Source organism: Vulpes vulpes, chromosome 2, assembly GCF_048418805.1.
Source record: "Vulpes vulpes isolate BD-2025 chromosome 2, VulVul3, whole genome shotgun sequence".
NCBI lineage: Eukaryota > Metazoa > Chordata > Mammalia > Carnivora > Canidae > Vulpes > Vulpes vulpes.
In genome coordinates, this window is record NC_132781.1 from 118,805,139 (window position 1) to 118,832,614 (window position 27,476).

General features: G+C 41.7%; 1 protein-coding gene across 2 annotated transcripts; it reads right to left on the bottom strand.

The window, feature by feature from the left end:
* Positions 1-296: 296 nt before the first annotated feature.
* On the bottom strand, positions 297-27,453 carry DNAJC18 (DnaJ heat shock protein family (Hsp40) member C18). 2 transcript variants are annotated; one of them, XM_026017240.2, is made up of 8 exons: positions 27,307-27,453; positions 25,465-25,648; positions 17,043-17,188; positions 14,229-14,414; positions 13,175-13,281; positions 12,114-12,223; positions 8,974-9,146; positions 297-4,158 (listed from the first exon to the last, which is right to left on the bottom strand). In XM_026017240.2, the coding sequence occupies exons 1-8, from the start codon at positions 27,344-27,346 to the stop codon at positions 4,034-4,036; spliced, it is 1,071 nt and encodes a 356-aa protein (XP_025873025.1). In that variant the 5' UTR covers positions 27,347-27,453; the 3' UTR covers positions 297-4,033. The 2 variants fall into 2 exon arrangements, with proteins under 2 accessions (XP_025873025.1, XP_072605794.1); XM_072749693.1 differs by lacking the exon at positions 297-4,158 and adding an exon at positions 6,952-7,155.
* Between the last annotated feature and the right edge of the window lie 23 nt (positions 27,454-27,476).

A 27,476-nucleotide genomic window follows, 5' to 3' on the forward strand; every position in this document is an offset into this window, starting at 1 on the left:
AAGTCTCTCTTCCTCAAAATTGCTTCCACTGAATCCTCATTCTGAATGAAAGTCCTCTGTTATAGCTCCCCAAGCTTTCCTCGGTTTCCCCTTTGACACTCATCCCACTGGGGAGCATTGTCTAAAGTTAGCTTCCATCTCAGACATGAGCTGCAGGAGTCTGGGTCTCACTTGTTCCCCATCCCCCAGCCCAAAACTCAGCCCACCTGATGCACAGTACATTCTCCATCTTTGATGAACTGAATCTCATCTCCATCTTTTCCCAAATGAAAGGTATTATTTTGAACCATGTACTCTATGTTTAAAGTCTTTTATTCATTTATTTATTTTTAGTAATCTCTACATCCACCGTGGGCTCGAGCTCATGACCGTGAGATCTAAAGTCGCATGTTCTGACTGTGTTGTTCTCAGGTGCCCCCATGTACTGTTTATTTAAACCAAGACTTTCCTAAACAGGGGTCACTGAGAACAAAGCCATTAAGGAACTGGGATAACACCTGATTTTTGGGTGCTAAGTAGTTTAGCTCCGTATGTTGGCTATAATATGCTGCAAATGCTGTTACCTGATAGAAAAGAAATATAGAATTGGTGATGCCACCAGTTATCTACTCTAAACACCAACGGTTCCAGTGATGGATGCGGGAAGACTAGAGCAGAGGAGAGACACTGGGTCTTCTCTAGTCCTAAGTGGCTCCAAGGGAGTGAGGCTGTATGTGGTCCCCAAGGATGACATGAGCAAGGGTAAAAGAACAAAGGAAAAATATAGACCCATTCTTTTTATATAAAATCGTTTGATTTCTTTCTCTGTTAGAATACACTCAATCCAGATGCAGTGGATCAGGTGACCGGGGTTTTCAGGATTCATATTCCACCAGGAGCTGATTCCACCTGTGTCAAACCCGGCTCTGGTCACATAACATTCACATCTTTAATTCCAAATACTGAGTGTGATGCAAATGATGTAATCAATATCAAACACATGGATATATAGTTACTTGGAGGTCACTGCACGAGCTATCAACAATGCAGGCTCAAAAAATATGATGTAGAGTAACTTGGCCCTTTCCAAAAATAAATATATTAGAACACTAAGCTTATACCATAAATGAGTCCAAAATAAATACTAATTAAGAGCTAGCTTCTGTGAGGAAAAGAGCAGAGACAATGAACTAGCAAGTGTGGCAGGTGTAACAGAAAACTTCTGGAATCCCAACAGTGCCTCCTCACAAAGCCAGTCCTGAGCGTGAGGACGAAAATGAGAACAACACAAGGCTTGGCCAGGCTGCTGGATCTTATGTTCTATTGGGGTTTGGAGTTCGGTGTAATTTCTAATAGTTTCCAACAGGAAGCACAGCAATGGCATTTTCTTACTGGTTACTATCCCAAGCTCTGAGACCTGGAGATGATCAAGGAAGTTCAGAAGTTTTCTGGTTTGAACAGATGAATGCCAGGGTTGCTAATGGATTTCTTGAAGTTGTAGTGTCCTCTGCGTGGGAAGGGTTTTCACCCTCCCCTCCTCACTGCTGACCAAGCAGTGCAGAGAGTGCTTTTATCCTGATGAATGGGAGCTTCACCTTCTGCTTGAGCGGCTAGCCCTGCCTCTTAGCCCTTCTCCCATCTCATACATCTCCATTCTGCATTAATACTCATAGAAATGTATAGAGCTACATGGTGAAACAGCAAGAAAAAGCCAAAAGAGTTTATACATAATCAGGAAACATCTTCCAAAAGATGTAGACAAGAGGAAGACGCTTATGTTACCACCATACAAACAACCCATCTAAAATAGAACCCAGGAAATTATAGTTTAGCCATATTTCAGACAGTACCAAATAGATTTAAACTATTCTTCAACAAAGGCAAATACCATCCTATTGAGGAAAGCCAGATGTGTTGTAGTCTCTTAGGTAATAAACACAACAGTATCATCAGTGCTATGAAAACAGAGACCTGACATTTAATGGACTTAGTTTTACCTCTATTTAGTATCATCACAGATAACTCATCTCTGCTATGAAATCCACGTCAAGTCAATTTAACTATGGCTCATTCTTTTCTAGCAGGGTTGGAGTTGGGTAGAGGAGAGCTTTGATTTTTGGGTGTATAGGGAAACTTTCCATAAGCCTGTTTGGCTCACAGGCAAATTTTATAATGTAAATTCCCTCAGTTACTCAGAAAGGATCAAGGAAGTCCCCCAAACCAGGAAGACAGACCTAGTTCAGCAGAAAAATCTGGCTATTTCCGGAGCTGCCCTCTCCTCACAGCTGAGCAGTTGTCCCCTACCAGCCACCAAGATCCACTCTTTACCTCCCATCACCTGACCCTGGGGAATATCCATGTTGAACCATGCTAGACATGTCTGCCGAATTCATGGCTATGCATCTGAAAGGAAAAACTCTACTTTAGAAATCAGTCTTGACATAGGAACTTTTCTTCCATCCTGAAGGAAACATGGAGTGTAGACTACAGTCACCTATTGATTTCCAGGTTCTGATTCATGCCTATCTAGGTAGCTCAATTCTGGTAGTTCACCTGGACAAGAGGGCCCAGGACCGTGGGGCCTAGACAGTAACTTACCTCTTCCTTGTCACCAGTGGGAACGGCTAGCTGCCATTGAGGGATGTCTTGCTTTGTATACAGGATTGTTACAGAGAGGGTCTTGCTTCCTCAAGACCAGGGAGGAAGGTGTCTGCAGTGAATGCAGGACTGCCATTAAAAAGGGATTCAGAGTCATGGGGCCAGGAGGGACCAGGGCTTCCTTGGGAAATGCCTTATCAATCTGGCTAGAACCACCAAAAAATAGGAATGACCGCACAGTTTCTACCTGATGATCAGCCTACCACCTAGCTCTGCCACTACCAATTGTATAACTGTATCATCCTCTCTGAGCCAATGTTCTCCTCCATTAAAAAAAAAAAAAACAAAAAAACACATCTTCACACATCACAAATTCACAGAGTTGTGAGGAGGCTAAAGTAAAAAAAAAAAAATTGTGAGAGTTCCTGCTTCATACTAGGTACTCAATAAATGTTGACTACATGAAAAAGCATCTCATATCACAAGCTATGGGGCACTGGGTTAAACAACACTGACCTCCAAAGCCATGCAAAGAGGGTCTTTCCCCTCCAGCTCTAGGCTTGAGCAAATAGCCTAGTTGGCTGGCAAGGCCTGCTCTTAGGTCTCACCACTGTACTTCTATGGGGTGGAGGGACTCCGGTCAAGTGCGATCCTACAAGAGGAAATGACAAAAAAACCACCCATATTCTCCAGGTTTTGTGATGGACAGGGGGACCTGCACCAAGTTGAGACTCAGTCTTGCATTTTACTTTCATCCTCGGGTCCCTGCTTTCTGCTGCTGGGCTGACCACAGAACTGTTTCTTTCACCCAGTGGCTTTTACTTTCTGGACACTCTACAAGAGAGAGGGTCAAGGAAGTAAAAGAAACTCAAATCAGGCAGACTGCTAATGCTACTAACTCTGAAGAGAGACAGGCAAATGGAAAACTATTGACTGTAATAGTTTACATCTCTCTATATTCCCCTTGGAAAATGCAAAGTTGGGTGGGCACATGTTTCAAGGGCTGAATGCTGGGGGCCTTGATGACTCACAGGAAGGGGGAGGTCTCATCCTTGTTGTACACTATAAACAACTAATATCAAGCTGCTCTGGCTATGCCTAGTAATGACTGGGTATCAAGACTCAAGAAGGGAAGGAGGAAGAAAATGTAGATCTGCTCTGGGATGCCTGAACTACAGTCCTAGAGGCAGGGTGGGCATGGAGCAGTAGGGCTGCATCGAACGCTCTGCCTTTAATTCAATTTAGATGAACTGTTCGTGGCCCCTGGAGCCAATCCCCAGGAAGGAGTCTGTGATGACAAGTCTGGCTCCATGCTCAAGTGCCTTCAACTCTGCCCACCAAAGTTAGCAAGTTTTAAAATGTTCATCATTTCCTAATTTTGTATTATAAAATGGAATTAGGAACATAAATAATAACAAGTAGCAAAACCCCAACCCTATATAGGACTATCATCCTCTCAGCCACCTTTGCGCAGGCCAATAAGTTTGGAGAGTTTTTCACAGTTTTCAAGTTTCAGTGACTCTGCCTTCTGTTTCAATCGTTCATCTCTGTACAATCCTGCCAAATTTGTCAACTCCGACTCTGAAAGATAAAGAGGTAACCAATTCATCAAGAGGGTTGAGCTCCTTTGTTTTGTTTCAATATTTCTGGACTCAAAGCTCCTTTTACCTTAATGCTTTTTCTTTTAATTACATTTAAGAAACGCTTATTTATTTATTTGAGAAATGTGAATTTGGCCGATACTCTACACCAGGTGCTGCGGATTAAAGGCCACCTGTGATCTTGGAGTCTTACAGTATCTGTGCTCTATTATAAAAGCCCTGGACTTAGTTCTTATCAATAGAACATTTGGCACCAGACTTAGGAAATGTGCACGTGTGCAGTAAGAGGAGACTCCGTTTCATGGCTTTCCTACGAATGGTATTCAGATGGCAGTTGGGAGAGAATGGAGTCCAGTCGCCTGTTCCTGTCATCTGAAACAAAGACAGCTGCTTCAGTCTGTCCCCTGCATTGCTGGATCATAACTCATACATGCTAACTGACACAGAGCCTCCCTCCAGTGGGTATGCCTTCTATAGAAGGCCAGGCTGCCAGTAGCTCGCTTCATTCCCTCACCACATGTGGGGTCCCTAACTCAAAGGCCAAAGGCAGCTGGGATCTTTTAAAAGTGAAATCATCTGGATCCGGTGACCTTTGTCTCCTTGACTAAATGAATTTCATTTTCTCTTCATGGTGGAGAAGGTCATTCTATTTTTAACCAGAATATAATCTCCACTGTCTTTCCCAACTCCACAGTGGTTTGGCTGCCTCTGTTTTTCATTCTTTTGTCAAGTTCCAGAGACATTCTTAGGAAGGAAAGCCTGAAAAGCAACCCCAGAGACGTGTTGTGTAGTAACAGGATGGCATGCTTGGATGGGCCGTGTGGCTTCTGAAAGCCTCTGACAGCAGGCAGCTACTCAGTGTTTAAAGGACCATACTTGTGAAAATGCTATTTTAATCATTTTGAAATATGTCTATCCATTCTTAATCATCCTGCCAACAGATTTTGTTTTTCTTACTGGAACGAGAGGCACCTGTCTGATTAATCAGCAAACTGACTCGAAACAGGAATTAATACTCAGCCAAGGGCGGAACAATGGGCATGGTTTCCGAATAAGTTTCTATCAACACAAAACACTGTCTGGCATTTCTGCTCACAATGATTCTATTTACACCAAGTAAGGCCCAAAGTGCAGATTAAGTGCAGGACTCCAGGGTGAGGGGTGGCCATGCATGAAAACCCTCCCTCTACAAAGAAGGCTTGGAGCCTGGGCCCTAGCCCAGCAGTTGCCTGGCAAGCAGTGTTGTCTCCTGGGCCCCAGAACACTGTGCTCTCACCCGCTGGCTCGAGGGCCTGCAGTGCCTGCTAGCCAGGGCTTGCCACAGCACAATCATCCTGGTGGCCGGTGGGGCTTCCTGGAGGACCACGTGGCACGTCCAAGTGAAAGCCCTCCGCTCTGGGGGCCTGCCTGCAGCACAGACTCCATTTCTCTGGCATGTGGGAGAGCTTGTTCAGGAGGCTTCTGTAAAATTAGTCTGTGCCTCCGGTCCTCTGGAGACGGTTACGCCCACACATGGAACAGATTCTGTGGCATTGCTTTTCCTTGCACTGATTTCCTTAGGTGTTTTGTGTGCTGAGCTCATCTAAATGCCTCATTACTTGAAAGCTCATTCTAGAAAAAATTAAGGGCTAGTGATTCTTACTATTTTTTTTTTTTTTTGATTCTTACTATTTTCTACATTGAAGTCCACTCTAACAAGCTGATGAGGGATGAGTGCACTTACGTGAATGCTTTTCTCAAAATACCACATAGCTTTTCATCAAGCTCCTTAAAACCAGGTTTCAGTGCTCCAGACTTTGAGAGCCCTGCTCCAGATCAATGACTTTGCAACAATGTCAGTGTTTCAAGGAACCATGTCTCAAGTACCCACTACCAGGCTTGGAGAACCTTCTCTCCAGACTGCCAGTGAATGCTTTTGCCCTTCAGTGAGTAAAAAGTCAACTCAATTAACATGTTACTTTTAACATATTTTAACTGTTAATATTCAGTTACTTCTAAGTAAAAAGAAGAAAAAAATTCCTTGGAAAGGGGATCAAGAGAATAGCTTTTCTTCTTTGCAAAACGTTTCACTTGGCCTGAATGCCTGTGGACATCCACAGGCCTGTGGATAGATGGATGGTACGCTGAGCCTTCCAGGTAAACTGAGACAAATTGCTAAAGCAGCAAGTCTCAGAGCCCCTCCACAGAACACTCTGTACTCTTGTGGTCTGGAATACCACAACGGATCCCAACCACCCTCAGGATCCAGCTCCTTGGGACAGTACTGCATCCAGTCCAGCAAGACCACACAAGGCCTGGACTCCACTGGGAACCAGGCACTTAGTATGTGCCAGACACCATGCTAAGTATTATACGCATACCATCTCCTATAACCTATACAGCATCTCTAGAAGGAAGTACATTTTATCCCCATTTCGAAGCCTAAGCTTCTACCCACTGTGCTACCCTGCTCCGGGGCATGGAAAGTGCTCCTCTGCCAGGCAGGACCAGGATCTCAGCTCAGCTCTGCCAGGCTGGGAGGCAGATCCTGCCTGTTACTTTTGTCCATCCCAGCCCAGTGGCCTGGCCACTTCATCTGGCATTGGGTTTATTATCTAGATGCAGCTGTGAAGGAGTAAACAGGGCAATCAGTGTTCATAGTAAGGGATTACTCATAGGCGTTCACTCATATTAAGCATTCTAAGGGAAAACAGAAAAGAAATGAACAAAAGATTAAAAAGACAATGGCTAACTTTGCTAAGAACAGTTTCCATTCGGTATTTTGCCAAGAGTGAACTTTGTTCTCAAGTGGATTTATTTTTACAACCTCCAAGTGCTATATTTAACCTTGTTGGCTGCATTTGCTGCTGGATCCGGAGGGCAGATGCTGCTCATTCTCAAGTGGCATTTGGGTCGTGTAAAGTCTGGACGGCCACCATCCTTCAATGCCAGAAATAGACTTTTAAGCGGTGTGTGCTGATAACCCCCTCTTTGGAACCTGTGGGTACATTCATCATCCTTACCCACTGGATTTTTATTTATACCTAGAGAGTACCAAAGCCCTGAAACTAGGTTTCATGAGATCAGGAGAGAAGCCTAAAAGCCATTTTAGAGGTGAACTGTTTGCATAGTTGCAGCTGGGGAGTGTATGTGGGTGGGTGGGTGTTTGAAGAATGTGAAATGCAGATTTTCATCCAGTTCTTGCAGAAAGCAACAAATTCAAAACCCTCCCAGGGTTGAATACAATGAGGACTTTTAGGACACACACTGTGGCCTATACCTGGTTTAGATCCATGGATAAAATGCCTTTCTGTCAAAAGCCTCATCGTGCTCCAAATTCTTTCCTGATTTTTGAAACTTGCAACAATTTAACATAAGGTAGGGTATTTCCTGATCTCAGTTTTTTCAATATTCATCAATAAATTTTAAAAAGCAACTTCCTCCTGCTTACTTTCCCCTTATATCTTAGAGTCTTTGCCCATCAAGCTCCTAATGTGCCTGAGAGTGGAGGTGGACTGTGCCTTATAGGAGAGGGCAGGGACAAGGTTCCTAAGGGTTAAGGTAAGGACATTAACCCTGCTCTGTGATTCTTAATCCATGAACATTTTTATTATTTTCCAGGCCTGAGAATCCTCTCTTCAAAAGCTATTTGTTGAGCACCTGTTCTAAAGCAAGGACTGTGCCAGGGGCCGTGACATGAGATTGGTAAAATATGGCTCTTATCTTCAGAGAGCCCACAGTCCAGCAGGGAGATTGACACGTACCTACAGAGCACCAACACGGAGAGCAGTACTGTGTTGGCAGGATGAACACAGTGTTTTAAGAACACGTAGGAAGGAGAGATTAACTTGGGGGTGGGGTTGGGATGCATGATGGGTCAGCAAGGGCTTAGCAGCACTGTGACTAAAGAGCTAATTTTATCAGGCACTGTTAGACATTTAATAATATCCAGTAATACCATTTTAAAAATGAGTCAGTTTGCTTTTTAAGTATCAGAACCAAGTTTTATAAGATACATTATTAAGGGTGTGTGGTGGAGTGGTGCATAGGTGTGCATGTGCATGTGTGTGTATATGTGTGTGGAATCCAAATGGGATGAAAAGTGAATCTTCTGGCTGCTACCAGCGCTCCCCACTGACACTCAGCTGGAGTTGTAAGCCAGCTGGCAGACACAGACACTCCCAATGTCTCCAGAGAGAGAACAGAGTGGAAGGCTTGCTGTAACCCATCCTTACTGAAGGGGCAGACCGAGTAGGGTCACTTGTGATCTAGCTGGTCCCAGCTGGCTAGAGCTCGCTTTTGGCCTGGCTCAAAAAAATGAGGCTGAATCAATCAGATTTTCCTATAGGGAATGTGGAATTAGGAAACTGGACCAATCCAGCTAGCACTGGATTACACAGGAGGCTTGTGAGGTAGAAAGGGGCCAATAACTAGAGGGGTTGCAGAAGCTAAGAGAGAGACAAGGAGGGTAGCAACCAAAACCAAGCAGGGCAAAACCAGGTTATGAAGAAGAAAACTCGAAGAAGCAAAGGCAGGCAGTTGGCAGAGAGGAGAGAGGGGCAGATGGGCAGAGAGAAGTAGAGACAGACAGGCAACTAGTACTGCCTGCCTAAGTTCCTAAGGTTTCCAAATTCTCGCCACATGTATCCTGTCGATTAACTTCACTTTTTTTGTAGTGTCCTGAATGGGCCTCTGTCCTGTTTCTGTTCACATAAACATGTGCCACTCAAACTAGGAAAGAGGAGGGATAGGGAAGCTGGAATGCCTCAGTTTGGAAGCATGACTACCAGTTAAAGTCCCTTTCAGAACATCTTACTTTGTTGTTTCTCCTTCCAACAACTTGTCTGGACATAATCAATGTAATCCTTCTCTATCGTCTTCTCCAGGTCACGGAGAGATGCTCCTCTGTAGGCCTTCTCAAAGTTTTTATCCACAAAATAAGGCACCTGCAGGTTCTGTGTTTCTCTAGAGATGGTGTAGCCCAAGGTCCTGAGACAAGGAGAGAAAGGCTCAGGTAAGCTGGTTATATTTGGCAATCTCACTCTAAGCGCTGGCTGCACAGATATCATGACCATAATCACCTCATCAGAGGGCAGATGCAAGTACCACTGTCTAATACACCGAACATTTATTATTTCCCCAGCAAAGTAGTAACTGTAATGTCATCATTAGGTGAGCATATTCATATTGTGACTTCAGCCTCAATATAGTTCATTTATTCTCTTCAGGGATTTGCCTCTCTTATATTGCTTTCTGTGCTAAAATCTGAATGCTGAATGCTTAAAAAAAATATTGTACATCATGGAGGACCTAGCATGGTACCTGGCACAGAACAGGTTATTGGTAAATGTTGAATGAATGCACTGATTATTACATTAACTATTCATAAATAACCAGATAACTTACACCAACCTAGTATCAGTTTTTAGGACCAGAGAGAAAATACTTCACACACAGCTGCTAAGTGAGAACTGCAAAAAGACAAAAGACTTCAGTGATGCTTCGGCATTCTCTGTGGGTCTAATATATCCAATGGTATATGGCACTCAGAAACATCAGTAGGTCTGGGTAAACTAAATACTAACTATAAGGAAATACAGAAGGAAACTCAAATTCAAGTTAAAACAATGTGATAGCAATGTGCATAATCCAGGCTAGTTTTATTCAAGCAAGACAAGTTCCGCCTCAACTGAGTTATATTTTGACCTTTTCCTAGCTTTTTCCTTTGATCTCTCTACTTAAAAGCATCTTACTAGATGTCTCAGGGTTCAGGCCTAGACTGCTCCCACCTCCGTCTGGGAAGGTGTTAGCAGGGCAAGTTCCTCTCTGTCCCACTGGCTGGGCAAGAAAGGAGATAGAAGTAGCAAATGGAGAAACATGGATGGTCGGGAAATAGCGGGAATCAGGCCAGAGTGACCTGATAGTAATAACCCTTGAGACTCAGCTTTCCTTTCTGTAAAATGAAGATACTGATCTAGAATATAGTCTTTAGTCTATAGTCTATAGTCTATAGACTCTTCCTCTTATGTACTGCCCCATGGGTTCCTCATTTTGTTAAGGTTTTTTTTTTTTTAAGATTTTATTTTTAAGTAACCTCTACACCCAATGTGGGGCTTGAATTCAAAACCCCGAGATTTTTTTTTTTTTTTTTTTTTTTTTTTATGATAGTCACAGAGAGAAAGAGAGAGAGGCAGAGACACAGGCAGAGGGAGAAGCAGACTCCATGCACCGGGAGCCCGACGTGGGATTCAATCCCGGGTCTCCAGGATCGCGCCCTGGGCCAAAGGCAGGCGCCAAACCTCTGCGCCACCCAGGGATCCCAAAACCCCGAGATTAAGAGGTACACTCTCTACTGACTGAGCCAGGTCCCCCCATCTTGTCAGGTTTTTGTCTGCTAAACCATAATGGGTAACGACTCATTTCTCATCTAACTTAAAATAATTAATCCAGTGGGGTGCCTGGGTAGCTCAGTCAGTTTAAGCGTCTGGCACTTAATTTCAGCTCAGGTCTTGAACTCACAACCTGAGTTCAAGCTCCATGTTGGGCTCCATGCTAGATGTGGAACATACTTTAAAAATAAAAATAATAATAATAATAATAATAATAATAATCCAGTAAGGGGGCAGCCTGGGTGGCTCAGCGGTTTAGCGCCGCCTTCGGCTCAGGGTGTGATCCTGGAGAGCCGGGATTGAGTCCCACGTCGGGCTCCCTGCATGGAGCCTGCTTATCCCTCTGCCTGTGTCTCTGCCTCTCTCTCTCTCTCATGAATAAATAAATAAAATCGTTAAAAAATAATAATAATAATCCAGTAATCCTTAAGACTATGAACCAGAGTTATTTAAAGATCTTTTTATTTTTTAATTTTTTAAAAAGTTTTACTCATTTATTTGAGAGAGAGAGAGCACAAGCAGGAGAGGGAGAGAGACAGAGGGAGAAGCAGACTACCCACTGAGCAGGAAGCCCAACCCAGGACTTGATCCCAGGACCCTGGGATCATAACCTGAGCCAAAGGCAGACACTTAACCAACTGAGCCACCCAGGTGCCCTTGGAGAGCTTTTTAAAACTCAGATTGCTAGTTCTCATCCTGAGAGTTTCTGATTCAGTATGTATGGAGTGAGGCTTACGAGTTCACATTTCTAACACGTTATCAGTTAATGATGATGCTGGTCTGGGGACCAAACTCTGAAGACTGAATTAATTGAAATAATTAATTGAATAAATAAATTCCTATCAGAGTTCATTATTTGCATGCAATGCAAACATTACAATGAATTTTTCAGCAAAAGCAAAGAAATGTGACACTATGGTTTGACTATGTAGTCTCATCATGAATAAATGTACCATTCTTGCAATTATTTAAATTGAAAATAATCGGGATCCCTGGGTGGCTCAGCGGTTTGGTGCCTGCCTTCAGCCCAGGGTGTGATCCTGGAGTCCCAGGATCAAGTCCCACATCGGGCTCCGGGCATGGAGCCTGCTTCTCCCTCTGCCTGTGTCTCTGCCTCTGTCTCTCTCTCTCTCTCTCTCTATCATGAATAAAAAAAAAAAAATTAAAATATTAAATTAAAATAATCACTAGATTTCAGATACTATGTTCCCAATCCAGAGGGGTCCAGTGATCTAGTCACAAGCTTAATAGGGTCCATTCTAATGCTAACCTGATGTGATAAGGATTTAATCTGAAACTGGAGTTAGTCTATTAATTCTTCAGAAACCAGTTGCTGCTGTTCTGCAGCTGATCAGATGATGTCGCTGTAGAACAAAATAATCCGCATCCTGAGCACACAGGAAACTGCCTACATTATTTTTATCCTATCACTATCCAGCTGTTCCTTTAAACAAAATATCAAGGTTTTCTACAAAGATAAAATGAAATGTTAGCAGTCCCAGCAAAATGTTCAAGTATTTCACCCTCCAAACTGTCATTAAGAAACACTTATAAATATTTGACTTACGATTTATAGAATAGACTATATGGGGGATTAGCAGCTAGCAGCTGAGTAATGACAGATATAATCACAATCACAAGAACAGGAAGTAACTGAATAAATGCAGAATATGTAGTCTGAAAAAGAAAAAAAATATTTGGTTTAAGTGTTCATCATCAATAGAAAGCTTACAGAAAATAGGATACTTTTCCCAAAGAAAATAGAAATTCCTGCAACGTACTGCACAAAGCCTACGGCTTTTCTAGGAATGCTGTCTCTCTGCTGAGAAGACTAAAGGAGACCCACCCACAACCTGTATTGACACCCAGTAATGCTCATGCAGCTCCCTTTTTTAAGACCAATGAAGTGGACACCTCTGGGTGAGTCTGCCCAGACTATGACTCTCACAGGGCCATGTTAGTATTATGCAGCTCTGTTGCCTTGGCCACAGCTGAATGAACTGGGAGATATCTAACCATTGCAGGGATAATCACATTCTCCTTCCTAGGAATTTGGAATTGAGATCCATCTTTGTTCCCTGCTAGACAGTCACCCAAAGAAAGGACACATACTCTTAGGCAGTATGGATTGGCTATTTGCAAGAGGAAGTAGAACGAGAATCAAGCAAATGCACAGAGGCAGGAAAAGTGGAGACAATCTGGCCACAAAGAGTCATGGAAAGATAGCTGCATGAGTGCCTGACTGTACCTTAGTTCCTGGTTTCCATCTGTCGTGAGGCCCACCTTGAGCTCCATCAGACTCCCTAGATCCCCTATTTTAAACTCCCTTTAGTTCTGAATATTTTGAGAGGAGTACCTATTCTCTGCAATGAAGAAAAGCTTGATCAAGATAGCCCCACAGGGGAACGGATTCCCTAGAACAGCTACCAAAGAACAGGTAGGGAAGGAGGTACCATTCTGGCCTACTTGGGCCAATTATTCACTCCTTCCTACCACTGCCTCTGCTTTCCAAAAACACATGCTAATAACATCACTCAAGCTGAACTTCCAAAACCCAATCATATACACCATAAAAGCCAGCTCAGTATAATGTTGATGAGCAGCAGTTCAGCCATCATTCTGTGGTACCTGAGGCTTATCTTCTTCTTCCTTCCGTGTCTGCATCCTCTCACGTCCATGCTGCCGGCGGTAATAGTGGGTATCATCTGTCACATTTGAAAACATATGAATATTTCCTGGAAGAGAAAGGATATGGGATATGGAAGACACTCCTTCCTTGCTTTTTCCAAGGTCCTTGTTCCCAGCCAGGTTCTCTAAGGGCAGAGCACTGTCCCACTTTACTCAGTAGAAAAATAAAATGGTAGGTAAGCCAAGTGAATCAGGTGCAGATGGAATGTGCTTAGCTCTCCTGCTTTTATTTAAACAGTCCTTTGTAACTAGTGAGTGAGAGATCCCAAAAGGCTAGTAGATAAAGAACATCTTTAGGTCATGCATCCTCTCTGACATGCTCCTATCTGCTTCCTTGTCCAATATCAGATTATGTCACTAGTATCTTTTTTATTTTTTTAAGTAAGCTCCACACCCATTGTGCAGCCCAATGTGGGGCCTGCATTCACAACCCCGAGATCAAGGCCTGAGCTGAGATCAAGAGTCAGACATCCAACCGACTGAGCCACCAGGCGCCCCAACATTAGTATCTTTAAGAGCAACTCATAAAACTCAGTTTACTACCTTCTCTGAGGGTATTTTTCTAACTTTTATCTTTATATAGTTGCTATTTTGCAATAATCATAATAGGCATCTTGCTACTTTTATTTATATTTATTATATTATTATATTATTATATTATATTATTATATTTATTATTATTATATTTACTTTATTTATAAAGCACTTAAAAATATATAATCCTCACAGCAGCCCTGTGAGGTAGATATTATCAGTCCCATTTCTCAGGTGAGGAAACAGGATCAGAGAGACTAAGTGATTTGGTTAAAATCATGTACAGTTGGAGGCTGGAGGCTTGCCTCAAACCCTAGCTCATCTGATTCCAAATTCTTGCTGTTTCCACCATTCCACAGTCCCTCTATTCAGATCCTCAAAGAGGAGCTAGCTGAGATACAGAAATATAGACAGAGAGAGATATATATAAATTTTTAAGTGATAATTTTGAAATACTCACCTGTAGGAAAATGTCCTCCAAAGAAGACATTGAATAACTCTTCTGGAGTGATATCAGCTTCAAAGTCCCTGTAATAATTATAAGGTCTGCCTCGAGGGGCAGTGAAAGTCACCTGTTCGTCTCCATATTCATCATAGCGGAGTCGCTTGTCAGGATTGCTCAGGACTGCAAAGGCATTTCCTATCGCTGCAACCAAAACCAAAAAATACCTGAGTACACAGTCTTTGCTGTAGCTGAGGGTGATCATCAGAGCAGCAATGATGAGCCTAGAGTCACTTCACAAGAGCCTAAAGAAAGGTGCTTGGCTGCTGGGGATTTACCCCAAAGATACAGACGCAGTGAAACGCTGGGACACCTGCACCCCAATGTTTATAGCAGCAATGTCTACAATAGCCAAACTGTGGAAGGAGCCTCGGTGTCCATCGAAAGATGACTGGATAAAGAAGATGTGGTATATGTATACAATGGAATATTACTCAGCCATTAGAAACGACAAATACCCACCATTTGCTTCGACGTGGATGGAACTGGAGAGTATTATGCTGAGTGAAATAAGTCAATTGGAGAAGGACAAACATTATATGGTCTCATTCATTTGGGGAATATAAAAAATAGTGAAAGGGAATAAAGGGGAAAGGAGAAAAAATGAGTGGGAAATATCAGAGAGGGAGACAGAACATGAGAGACTCCTAACTCTGGGAAACGAACAAGGGGTGGTGGAAAGGGAGGTGGGCGGGAGGTGGGATTGACTGGGTGACAGGCACTGAGGTGGGCACTTGATGGGATGAGCAATGGGTGTTATGCTATATGCTGGCAAATTGAACTCCAATAAAAAGAAGAAAAGAAAAGAAAAGAAAAGAAAAGAAAAGAAAAGAAAAGAAAAGAAAGAAAAGAAAAGAAAAGAAAAGAAAGAAAAGAAAAAAGAAAAGAAAAGAAAGGTGCTTGGGCCTAGAAAGTTCACCAGAGTTCTTGCCCTTGACATTTTCCATGATCTAAAGTTGATAAGCCAGAAGCACTACTGGACTCAAGATGAACTAAGAACCACTGCTTTCATTCATCAAAAATGTGTCCTTATTTCTCTTGAAAGCAATTAGTTTATGGTTGGAAATAGCTCATACATAAACAGTGGTATTCTAACTTGAAGTCAGAAACAATCTTCTAAATAAAATAATCAGTAAAATGATTGCTGGGCAAAAAACAAAGTCCATACAAGTCAGTCACATTGTTCCAGCTTACTTTAGAAAGTGGGCTTTAGAAATTGAAAAACACATCTCCAGTGTCTCAGTGAGTGAAATCTTATCAAAGACTGGATAGATTACACATGCTTACCATCACTTCTCCCTATGCATAAATGTGCAAATGTTGTCCAATTTCATTTTAACATACAATCAGTGCCAATAATCAAACCTTGAAAAAAAATCTTTAAGACAGTCCCACTCCCCACCTCTAATTGAGTCAACACCAACAGAAACACAGTCAGAAAGAGCATTTCTTCATGATTCTTCTGGCGAGGGAATTATATTAAATGTTTATAGTAATAAAACAGCTAAGCAGAAAAAACTAACAAAAAAAGCCAAATAGTTGCTTCAATATCGCATCCCTTGAAATCCGGCCGGTTTCTCATAGAAATGGCATTAGGTCTGTGAGATACTTTACATGAAGATGTAAAGAGAATGTGGGTTATCTAGTGGTTTCCTTATAGAAACTGTGGGGAGAAGAAGATTCACAATGGCACATCAACAAAGGGAGATTGTCCTTTGAGGGAAATATTGACTTTTAAAATGTTTTCAGAGCTATCATTTTTTAGTTTTTCTTTAGAAAAATTCCAAATCTACAAAAACATTGAAAGAATAGTAAATAAACACATATATATCCTTTATTTGATTCATCAATTGTTAGCATTTTGCCACATTGCTTCCCTTAACTCTCCATACACACGTGTATGTAATATGTAGAAATATCTTTTGTTGAAGCCTTTGAAAGTAGGCTGCAGATATTATGGCACTTTATCCCTAAATATTTCAGCATCTATCTCCTAGAAGAATCCCCTGCATGATCACAATACCATTTTCATTGCTCAGAAAATGAACAATCCATGCAATTCATGCAAGGTTCTTGTAATATATTTGCTTTTATATTCCCTTAGTTTCATTTAATCTAGAAGAGTCTCCTTGCCTTTTCTGCTTTTCATTATTTTGACTTTTTTGAAGAGCAGGTCAGTGTTCTTTGTAGAATGCTCCATATTTTTATGGTTTACTCATTACTAGATTCAGATCGAACATTTTGCAAGAATAGCCCACAGGTGCCATATCATATAATGTGAGGTGGGTCCGGCATTAATGATGACAAGTTGGACCACGTGGTTAAAGTGGTGACAGCTAGATCTCTCCATTATAAAGGAATTTTTTCCTGTTTGTAATCAGTAAGTATTCTGGGGGATGATGCTCTGACATCATGTGAATATCCTTTTCAACAAAAACCTATCACCCAACAGTTTTAGCATCCAGTGATAATCCTTGACTGAATCAGTGGCTTCACTGGGGTTGAAGCTCTTAAGTAAGATTTTTATTTATGTGTCAAATCTACAAAATTACCATTCCAGAGAAACGGGAAAAAAAATTTTTTTTCCCGAAGAAATTAAGGTAAATGAATGAAGACAGGAGGGAGCTGTGCTGATAATGACTATTTAAGGGATATGGCAGGAAAAAAAGGCCTCACTTGTGGCCTTATAAAATTATTACAGGGGAGGCTGAAAACAGCTTGTGGCCAAACATCACAAGAAGGGCAGAATTAAACATTAATTGCAGCTCAGACCTTTGAAAGCATCAGTTGCTCCAGGAGCACAATTCTTGTCAGGGTGAAATTTCAGGGCAAGTTTTCGATAAGCTTTCTTAAGCTCTTCATCACTGGCATTTCGAGAAACTCCCAGAATTTCATAGTAATTTCTGCATTTCTTGATCCTAAAAACACACATCAGAAACACATATGTCTACAAAGGCCCCTTTTGAACAACTAACTGTAAAATAGTACATTTTTACATTTACATTTGGTCCTCTAATCTGTAAGTCCCAAAACAAACCTAAAAGAAAATTGGTGAACACATTCATGAAATTTTCAAATTGATTAACAGTGTCCCCCCCACCAAGAGCTTAATGCTTTTAAAAGTATTTTTTAAAGATTTTATTTATTTATTCATGAAAGACAGAGAGAGAGAGGCAGAGACATAGACAGAGAGAGAAGCAGGCTGCCTGCAAGGAGCCTGATGTGGGATCACGACCTGAACCAAAGGCAGGTGCTCAACCACTAACCCACCCAGGCGTCCCGAAAACAAGAAATTTTAAAACAGAGTGATGATATAACTACATTATCAGGTAGCCTCTCAAAAATTTTAGTGTACAATCATGAGAGAATGGGAGTGAAAAAGGCAGATAATGTGTTTGTCTTATTATGAAAATTGTTTTAAACTTGCAGACCCCCTAAGGGCTTGGGGTTTCAAGCCACACTCTGAGAAATGTTGTGCTAGAGCATGAACTCTGGAGTCAAAATGCCTTGGTCAGGATCTTATCTTGCTGAGTACTTAGCTCCTGTACCTTAGTGTCATCTTCTGAAATGGGCTAATAATTCCAACTAACATTTCACGAGCTGTTATAATTTAAATGAAGTAATTTAAATGAAGTATTCATCAAAGCGCTTGATAGCATGTGACGCTATATAAATATTGGCTATTATATAACTATCATTCTTTTCAAAAGCTGCATGTTATTGCATTTTATGGATTATATATATATCCTCTCCTGATAGGCACTTATAGAACATCTCCAGTCTTTTGCAACTACACAACCCAGTTAGGCAAAGAGCCCCAGTCTTGCTGAAGAGATCAAAGTAAGTCAGTAACACAGGCTGGACTATAAACCAAGGTCTGGAATGTCAATCACGGTCCTTCCCCAAGAGTTGCCCATGGGGATCCTTTGGATCCCCAGCCCAGTTTCCAATCCCTGTTTCCATGGCAGATACTCCTCTGCCTCTTTCTCTCTTTTGTATAAAAATTTTTTTTTTAAGATTTTATTTATTTATTTGAGAGAAAGGGAGACAGAGTATGAGCAGGGGGGAGGAGACAGAGGGAGAGGGAGAAGCAGGCTCCTTGCAGGGAACCTGGTGCGGGGCTGGATCCCCGGCTCCTGAGATTAAGACCTGAGCCAAAGGCAGAGGCTTAATAAAGTGGGCCGCCCAGGCACCCCTAAATTTGTTATTGTTTAATAACAGTTTTCTTGAACTACAATTCACATATCACAAAGTTCACTCTTCTAAAATGCACAATGAATTGATTTTTTCTAAGTATATTCAGAATTGTGCACCCATCACCACTACCTAATTCCAGAACATCTTCATTACCCCAGAAAGAAACTCCATTACTCATCAGCAGTCATTCCTCATTCCCAACCCCTGGCAACCACGAATGTACTGTCTCTATAAATTTGCCATTCTGGACATTTCATATAAAAGGAATTATACAATATATACACTTTTGTGTCTTGCTTCTTTGACTAGCTTGATGTTCAAGGTTCATTCATGTTGTAGCATATATCAATACTTCATTCTTTGGTTACCAAAAAGTATTCATTGTATGCATATTCCCCATTTTGTTTATCCATTCATCAGTTAATTGGCCTACAGGCTGTTTTCATTTGGGCATTATTATGGATGATGCTGTACAAACATTCATGTATACGTTTTTGCGTGGAAGTATGTTTTTATTTCTCTTGGTATATACCTGGATTGCTAAGTTATATGCTATGTTTAAACTTCTCAGGAACTGGCAATCTGTTTTCCAAACTGGCCACACTGTTTTCCATTCCTACAAGCAATATACAAGGGTTCCCATTTCTCCACATTCTTATTAACACTTGCTATTATCCATCTTTTTGATTATTGCCATCCTAGTGGGTGTGAGGTAGTGTTTTGGCTTTGGCTTGTATTTTTCTAATAACTAATGATACTGAGCAACTTTTCATATGTTTATTGGCCATTTACAGATCTTTTTCTTTTTTCTTTTTTTAAGAGCCATTTGTATATATTCTTTGGAGGAATGCTTATTCAGATCCTTTGCCCATTTTTCAATTGGGCTATTTGACTTTTTATTATTGTTTTGTAAGAGTAGTTTATATATTCTAAATAGAAGTCCCTTATCAGATACATAAGTTGAAAACATTTTCTCCTGTACTGTGAATTGATTTTTCACTTTCTTGATGGTATCTTTTGAATACAAAAGCTTAAATTCTAATGAAATCCAATTCACCTATTTTTTCTTTTGTCATTTGTGCTTTAGATGTCATGTCATGAAAATGTACATTTTTGTCTTCTAAGAGTGTTATAGTTGTAGCTTTTACATTTAGGCCTTATATTAGGTCTTTAGTTAACTTTTGCGTTTGTGTGAGAAAAAAGTCCAAGTGCATTGTTTTGCATATGGATATCCAGTTGTCCAACACATTTATTAAAGACAATTCTTTACCCTATTACATTGTCTTGCACTCCTTTTTTTTTTTTAAAGTAAGCTGTATGCCCAATGTGGGGTCTGAATTCAAGACCCTGAGTTCAAGAATTGCATACTCCACTGACTGAGCCAGCCAGGTGCCCCTGCCTTAGTATTCTTGTCAAAAAAATTAATTGGCTCATGGTATTGTGTTTCGGTGTTACAGTATATTGGACATCTGACCCTTTTTTTTCTTTTCTTTCTTTTATTTATTTTATTTTATTTTTTTTATTTATGATAGTCACAGAGAGAGAGAGAGAGAGCCAGAGACACAGGCAGAGGGAGAAGCAGGCTCCATGCACCGGGAGCCCGACGTGGGATTCGATCCCGGGTCTCCAGGATCGCACCCTGGGCCAAAGGCACGGGCCGAACCGCTGCGCCACCCAGGGATCCCTCTTTTCTTTCTTTTAAAAGATTTATTTATTTATTTATTTATTTATTTATTTATTTATTTATTCATGATAGATATACAGAGAGAAAGAGAGAGGCAGAGACACAGGAGGAGGGAGAAACAGGCTCCATGCTGGGAGCCCGATGCGGGACTCGATCCCCGGACTCCAAGACCGCACCCTGGGCCAAAGGAAGGCGCCACACCGCTGAGCCACCCGGGGATCCCCTGACCCTTTTTTTCTTTTAAAGATTGTAAAGAGAGAATGCAAGTACAGGGAGGGGCAGAGGGAAAGAGAGAGGAAGAAAAGCAGAGTCAGTGCTGAGTGCAGACCCCAATGCCAGGCTCGATCTCAGGACCGAGCTGAAACCAAGAGTCAGATGCTTAACTAACTGAGCCACCCAGGTGCCCCAGGGTGTCCAACTCTTGATCTCGGCTCAGGTCTTGATCTAAGGGTCATGAGTTCAAGCCCTGGACTGGGCTCCATGCTGAGTGTGGAGCCTACTTAAAAAAAAAAAAATCAATTGACCATAAATATTAAGGTTTACTTCTAGACTCTAAAGTCTATTCCATTAATCTACATGTCTATCCTACGCTAGTCTACACTGTCTTCATAACTGTAGCTTTTTTTTTAAGATTTTATTTATTCATTTGAGAGAGAGAGAGAACACAAGCACAGGGGAGGGGCAGAGGGAGAGGGAGAAGCAGGCTCCTGGCTGAGCAGGGAGCCCAACTTGGGGCTTGATCTCAGGACCCTAGGATCATGACCTGAGCTGAAGGCAAGATGCTTAATCAACTGAGCCACCAGATGCCCCTGTAACTGTAGCTTTGTAATAAGTTTTTCAAATTGGGAAATGTGAGTCCTCCAACTTTGTTCTTTTTCAAGACTGTTCTGGCATTCTGGATCCCCTTGCATTACCATATGAATTTTAGGATTGGCTTTGTCAATTTTTTAAAATTTTATTTATTTATTCATGAGAGACAGAGAGAGAGAGAGAGAGAGAGAGGCAGAGACACAGGCAGAGGAAGAAGCAGGCTCCATGTAGGAAGCCCAATGTGAGACTCAATCCCAGGACCCCGGGATCATGACCTGAGCCAAAGGCAGACACTTAACCCCTGGCTTGTCAATTTCTGCAAAAAAGGCAGCAAATATTTTGATAGGGATATGTTGAATCTATTGATCGATTTGAGTAGTATTACCATATTTCCATTACCATATGCCTTATAATCCATGAACACAGGCAATTTTCCCATTTATTTAGACCTTCTTTAATTTCTTTAAATGAAGTTTTATAGTTTTCAATGTACATTTTATACTTCTCTTGTTAAATTTATTCCTAAGCAGTTTATACTTTTTTGGACAGTGTTATAAATCAAGTCTGTCTTCCTTCCTTCCTTCCTTCCTACCTTCCTTCCTACCTTCTCTTTCAAGATTTTATTTACTTGAGAGAGAAAGCGAGAGAGAGCACAGAGGGAGAAAAGAAGGAGAAGCAGACCCCCCACCAAGCAGGGAGCCAGATGTGGGCTCCATCCCAGGACCCTGGGATCATGACCTGAGCTAAAGGCAGATGCTTAACTGACTGAGCCACCCAGGTGCCTCTGAAACTGTTTTATTTTCCATTTTTGGATTGTTCATTGCTAGGGTACAGAAAAACAACGATTTTTGTATACTGATCTTATATTTTGCAACTTTGTTAAACTCATTTATTAGTTCTAACACTGTGTATTTCTTAGGATTTTCTATATTATATCATATCACTGTGAATACAGTTTTACTTCTTTCCAATCTGGATGACTTCTTTTTTAAAAATTTTTAAAAAGATTTACTTCTTTATTTTAGAGAGCAGGAGCTAGAGAGAGCGCACACAGCCAGGGAAGGGGCAAAGGGAGAGGGAGAAGCAGACTCCCAGCTGAGCAGGGAGCCCAACTAGGGGCTTGATCCCAGGACCTGGGATCATGACCTGAGCTGAAGGCAGACATTAACTAACCGAGCCAACCAGGTGCCCCTAATTTTCTCATTTTTAAAAAAAGATTTACTGGGGTGCCTGGGTGGCTCAGTTGATTGAGCATATGCCTTCGGCTTAGGTCATGACCCAAGAGTCCTGGGACTGAATGCCACACCAGGCTTTTTGCTCAGCAGGAAGCTGCTTCTCCTTCTCCCTCTTCCTGCCATTCCCCATGCTTGTACTCATGCTCTCTCTCTACCAAATAAATAAATATAAACTCTTTTAAAAAATTAAAAAGATTTACTTACTTATGTGAGAGAGAGAAAGAGAAACAGCACACAAGCAGGGGGAGGAGCAGAGGGAGAGGGAGAGACTCAAGCAGACTCCCTGCTGACTACGGACCCAAAACATGGGGCTTGATCTCCAGACCCTGAGATCATGACCTGAGCCAAAAACTGAGTCTGAAGCTTAGCCAACTGAGCCACCCAGGTGTCCCCAATCTAGATGATTTCTCTATTTCTTTTTTTTTGCCTAAATGCCCTGGTTTGAACATCTAGTACAATGTTGAATAGAAGTGGCTAGAGTCTTGTCTTTTTCTTGATCTTGCAAAGCATCCAGTTGTTCACCATTAAGTATGATAATGTTAACTGTGAGGTTTTTGTAGATGGCCTTTATCAGTTGAGGAGGTTCTCTTCTACTCCTATTGTGTTGAGTATTGTTATCATGAAACAGTGTTGGATTTTGTCAAAAGCTTTTTCTGCACCTATTAAAATTATCATGTGGCCTTGTCCTTTATTCTATTAATATAGTATATTACACTGATTAATTTTCATGTGTTAACGTTGCATTCTTAGGACAAATATCATTTGGTCAAAGTATATAATCCTTTTTTAAACAGATTTATTCATTTTTTTTTATTTGAGAAAAAAAGAGATGTGGGGGGCACATAAGCAGGGGGAGGGGCAGAAGCAGAGGGAGAAGAGCAGACTTCCCACTGAGCACAGAGCCTAACACAGGGCTTGATCCCACAAACTGGAGAACATGACCTGAGTATAAACCAAGAGTCAGATGCTTAATTGACCAAGCTACCCAGGTACCCCAAGCTATATAATCCTTTTTATGTTTTTCTATGTTGCTAGAATCTATATCCATAAGGGATATTGATTGATAATTTAGTTTTCTTATAACATTTTTGTCTGGTTTTAGTTATAGAGTAATACTGGCCACACAGAATGAGTTGAGTAGTGCTCCCCTCTCTTGTATTTTTTGTAATAGTTTATGATGGATTAGTTAATTCTTCTAAAAACATTTGGTAGAATTCACCAGTGAAGTCTTCTGGGCCTAGGTTTTTCTTAGTGGGAATTTTTTATTTTATTTAAATTCAATTAATCAACATGTAGTGTATTATTAGTTTCAGAGGTAGAGTTCAGTGATTGATCAGTTGCACAGAATACCCAATGTTCACTATATTACATCCCCTACTTAATGGCCATCACCCAGTTACTCCATCCCCCCACCCACTTCCCCTCCAGCAACCCTGTTTGTTTCCTATCTCTGTCTCTCTGTCAGGGTTTCCTATCAACCCTGTCTCTGTCTCTCATGAATAAATAAATAAAATCTTTTTATTTATTTTTATTTTTTTTTATGATAGTCACACACAGAGAGAGAGGCAGAGACATAGGCAGAGGGAGAAGCAGGCTCCATGCACCGGGAGCCCGACGTGGGATTCCATCCCCGGTCTCCAGGCTCGCGCCCTGGGCCAAAGGCAGGCGCCAAACCGCTGTGCCACCCAGGGATCCCTAAATAAAATCTTAACAAAAAAATGTGTTGGCGTACAATTATTCATAGTATCCTTTCAGAATCTTTATTATCGTTATAAGATTGGTAGTGATGATTTTAGTTATTTGAGTCTTCTCTCTTTTTCTTGGTTAGCCTAGCTAAAGGTTTGTCAATTGTGTTAATATTTTCAAAAAACCAACTTTTGGTTTTAATTTTCTGTTGTTTTTCTAACCTCTATTTCATTTATTGCCATTCTATACTTTTTCCTTCATTCTGCTTGCCTGGGTTTAGTGTACTCTTTCTGTGCTTTTTTTTTTTTCTAGTTGGTTAAGGTGGAAGATTAGATTACTGATTTTAGATTTTTAAATATATATATTTAAATATTTACAGCTATAAATGTCCTAATATTGCTTTAGCTGCATCCTATACACTTTGGTATGCTATGTTTTCATTTTCATTCATCTCAAAGTATTCTCTAATTTTTCTTATGATTTCTTCTGTGACAATTTGTTTTTTAGGAATATGTATTTATTATATATATGTATACATATGTATATATATGTACATGCATATATATATCCATGTATATATATATATATGTTTTAAAGATTTTATTTATTTATTTGAGAAGGGGAGAGAGAGCATGAGCAGGGGAGAGCGGCAGAGGGAGAGGGAGAAGCAGACTCCTCACTGAGTAGAGAACCCAATGTGGGGCTTGATCCCAGGACCCTGAGATATGACCTGAGCTGAAGGCAGATGCTTAACTGATTGAGCCACCCAGGCATCCCTCTTTAGGAACATATATTGTTGGGACGCCTACATGGCTCAGCGGTTGAGCGTGTGCCTTCAGGTCTTCAATTCAGGGCATGATTCTGGAGTCCTGTGATCGAGCCTGCTCCTCCCTCAGCCTGTGTCTCTGCTTCTCTCTCTGTGTCTCTCATGAATAAATAAATAAAATCTTTTTTTAAAAAAGGAATAAATATTGTTTAATTTTCACATATTTGTGAATTTCCTAAATTTGTTTCTATGGTCGATTTCAGAGACCATACACTGTATGATTTTAATCCTTTTAAATTTATTGACACTTGTTTTGTGGCCTAACATCTGATCTATCTTGGAGAATGATGAGACACCTGGGTGGCTCAGCAGTTGAGTGTCTGCCTTTGGCTCAGGGCGTGTTCCCGGGGTCCTGGGATCGAGTCCCTCATCAAGCTCCCTGCATGGAGCCTGCTTCATCCTCTGCCTGTGTCTCTGCCTCTCTCTGTGTGTCACTCATAAATAAATAAAATCTTTTAAAAGAGAGAGAGAGAGAGAAAGAGAGAGAATGTTTCACGTATATTTGAAAAGAATGTATATTCTCCTGTTGTTGGCTAGGATGTTGTATAGATGTCCATTATGTCTAGGTGCGTTTCCCTGCTTCTCCTTTCCAGCCGGAAAGTGACCTCAGATTACACCTTAACAGTACACTTCCACTAGTCTTGCCTCTGAATTGTGCTTCAATAATAAAAGTACTAATAGCCATCAATATATATATAACATATCTGCCAGGAACTCTGCATTAAAATCACTCATGTCATTCTACCACAGACTCACCTTTGTACCCCAAGCAGCTGTTCCTCAGTGTAAGTGGCACTCCCCTCACCCTGCCGGGTTTGATTCCACTCATGCTCAGATTTTTTTTCCTTTTGTACTTTCATGCAGTTACAGCAGCCACATGGGTCATGACTTTCAGGTCTGTCTTCTGGGTATTTGTTTCTTCTAACTGCATCAATGTAAGCTGCAAAGCAATAGTGCCTCCATTAGGCCTCCATCTGGTCTGCAATCAACTTTGCTATCTGCCCTAGCTATCAGGGAAGACATAAGTATGAGGGCCAAACTACTGACATCATACAGATTTTTAAGAATCCATATAAAACTGAACGAACATCTTCCTTGAGGAAACAATGTAGTAAATACAGAGGCAATCATGAAAAACATATAAGGCTAGAAATATGAAGCACAATAATGTCCACCATAACGACAATGGTCATTCAGCAAATAATTCTGGATCAGAGCCAGAAAAGGGGCTTAGAAGGCACGTCCTCAATACCTTGCCTTTCAAGAGGTGTCTACCTTTAGTGCAATGCAGGGGAAGTCTTTATTTTTCTGTGATCCATGGTCAGAAGTGACATTGCTCATAGAAAAATTTTTTGTTGTTGCAGTGCCTCCCACCACTAAGACTTAAACTAGGGGTTGGTTCAGTTCTACAAGACACTTGGCTAGACAGATCATGGAAATATATGGATAAGACCTATTTTGACCACAAAGGGGCTATAGTTTAAAGGGAGAAGATTCAATTTATCATAACACCTGGAGAATGTAAAGAAGGCCACAGCAATCCAGTCAAAGAAGATAGAGGACTCATGTCCCATCTGAAGGATTCAGGAAACACTTTAAAGATGTCTCTCTCCTGCCTAAAGTCCCTTAGCGACTACCCACTGCTCCTTGTCCAAATTTATTATCATAGACCCAACCTACCTCTGCAGCCGCCTCCCTCACCACAAACTCTTTTGCCATCTAAGCTCTACACATATCTTTCAGATCAGCAATGCTTTCTCTTTTCTCTTGTGCCTTTTCACATGCTGTTCCCTCTGCTTGCAACATTCTTCCTCTGTTAGCCTGACTAACTCCAAGGCATCCTTCATGTCATCATATGTAACACTTTCTTCCTGAGGCCTCTTCTGACAGTCAGGCTGGCTCTCAGTTTGCTTCCCAAACCTAAGACCTTGCTGTATAGCTCAGGACTTAGAGGCTCTGTTTCATAACTGTTTACCTGTTAAACTCCCTCAATGGACTGAGAGTTCTGTGGTCTCAGGGGCCCAAGTCTGTCAGATCCCTGCTGCACGATCAGCATAATGCAGGCTACATAACACGTATTGAATCAATACTCTTTGCTTGACTGCAGGATGGAAAAGGCCAGCCTATCGGTGCTGATGCGGGCTGCAGGAGCAGGACCAAGTGGAGACGGAGTCAGGCGGCCTAGTTGGGCGGAGCGGGGATAAGGGCCGGGCAAGCAAGCTGTGGGAATCCACATCATCCTACTGACTTCCCAGCCACCCAGGCAGGCAGGGCCTGACGACCGCTGGCCCTAAACTGGGCACGGGCCGAGGAGGGATGGGGCGGGGCTGGAGGCCGGAGGCAAAAAAGTCATCACGGGTGACTCTGGGTTCCTGGCCGGTTCCTTAGATTGAGCCAGGTATCCTGATTTCCAGATTCTGACCTCTTCCATAGGCAGTCCCCCACCTAATACGGAACCCTACCTACTCAGGCTCAGCATCTCCTCATAGGCTTCCATCCTTCACCTCAGGCCGAGAATCTCAGCCCTTAGGAATCTCAAGGAGCCCCATCCTTCTCCCGAACTCTGCCCTGTCCCACCCTCCCGCAAGGACCTGGTACCTTCGGTCCAGCGCTCCCCGCTGCCCAGAGTCGCAGCCATATCGGTTCCCAATCAGCAGGTCTGCGGAGCCTCCCCGGAGCCCGAGGCTGAAAAGGGCAAGAAGCGCGGGGCATGCTGGTCATTGTAGTCCAACTCATGGGAGCTGCGGGACTTTGGACTACAACTCCCG

Excerpts from the sequence above, each read along its gene's own strand:
- DNAJC18 (XM_026017240.2), bottom strand. The coding sequence starts at position 27,346 with ATGGCTGCGACTCTGGGCAGCGGGGAGCGCTGGACCGAAG. Across the intron at positions 17,189-25,464 it reads CAGCTGCTTGGGGTACAAAG|GATCAAGAAATGCAGAAATT; the intron begins GTGAGTCTGTGG and ends GTGTGTTTTTAG. Across the intron at positions 13,282-14,228 it reads TGGAGGACATTTTCCTACAG|GAAATATTCATATGTTTTCA; the intron begins GTGAGTATTTCA and ends TTTCTCTTCCAG.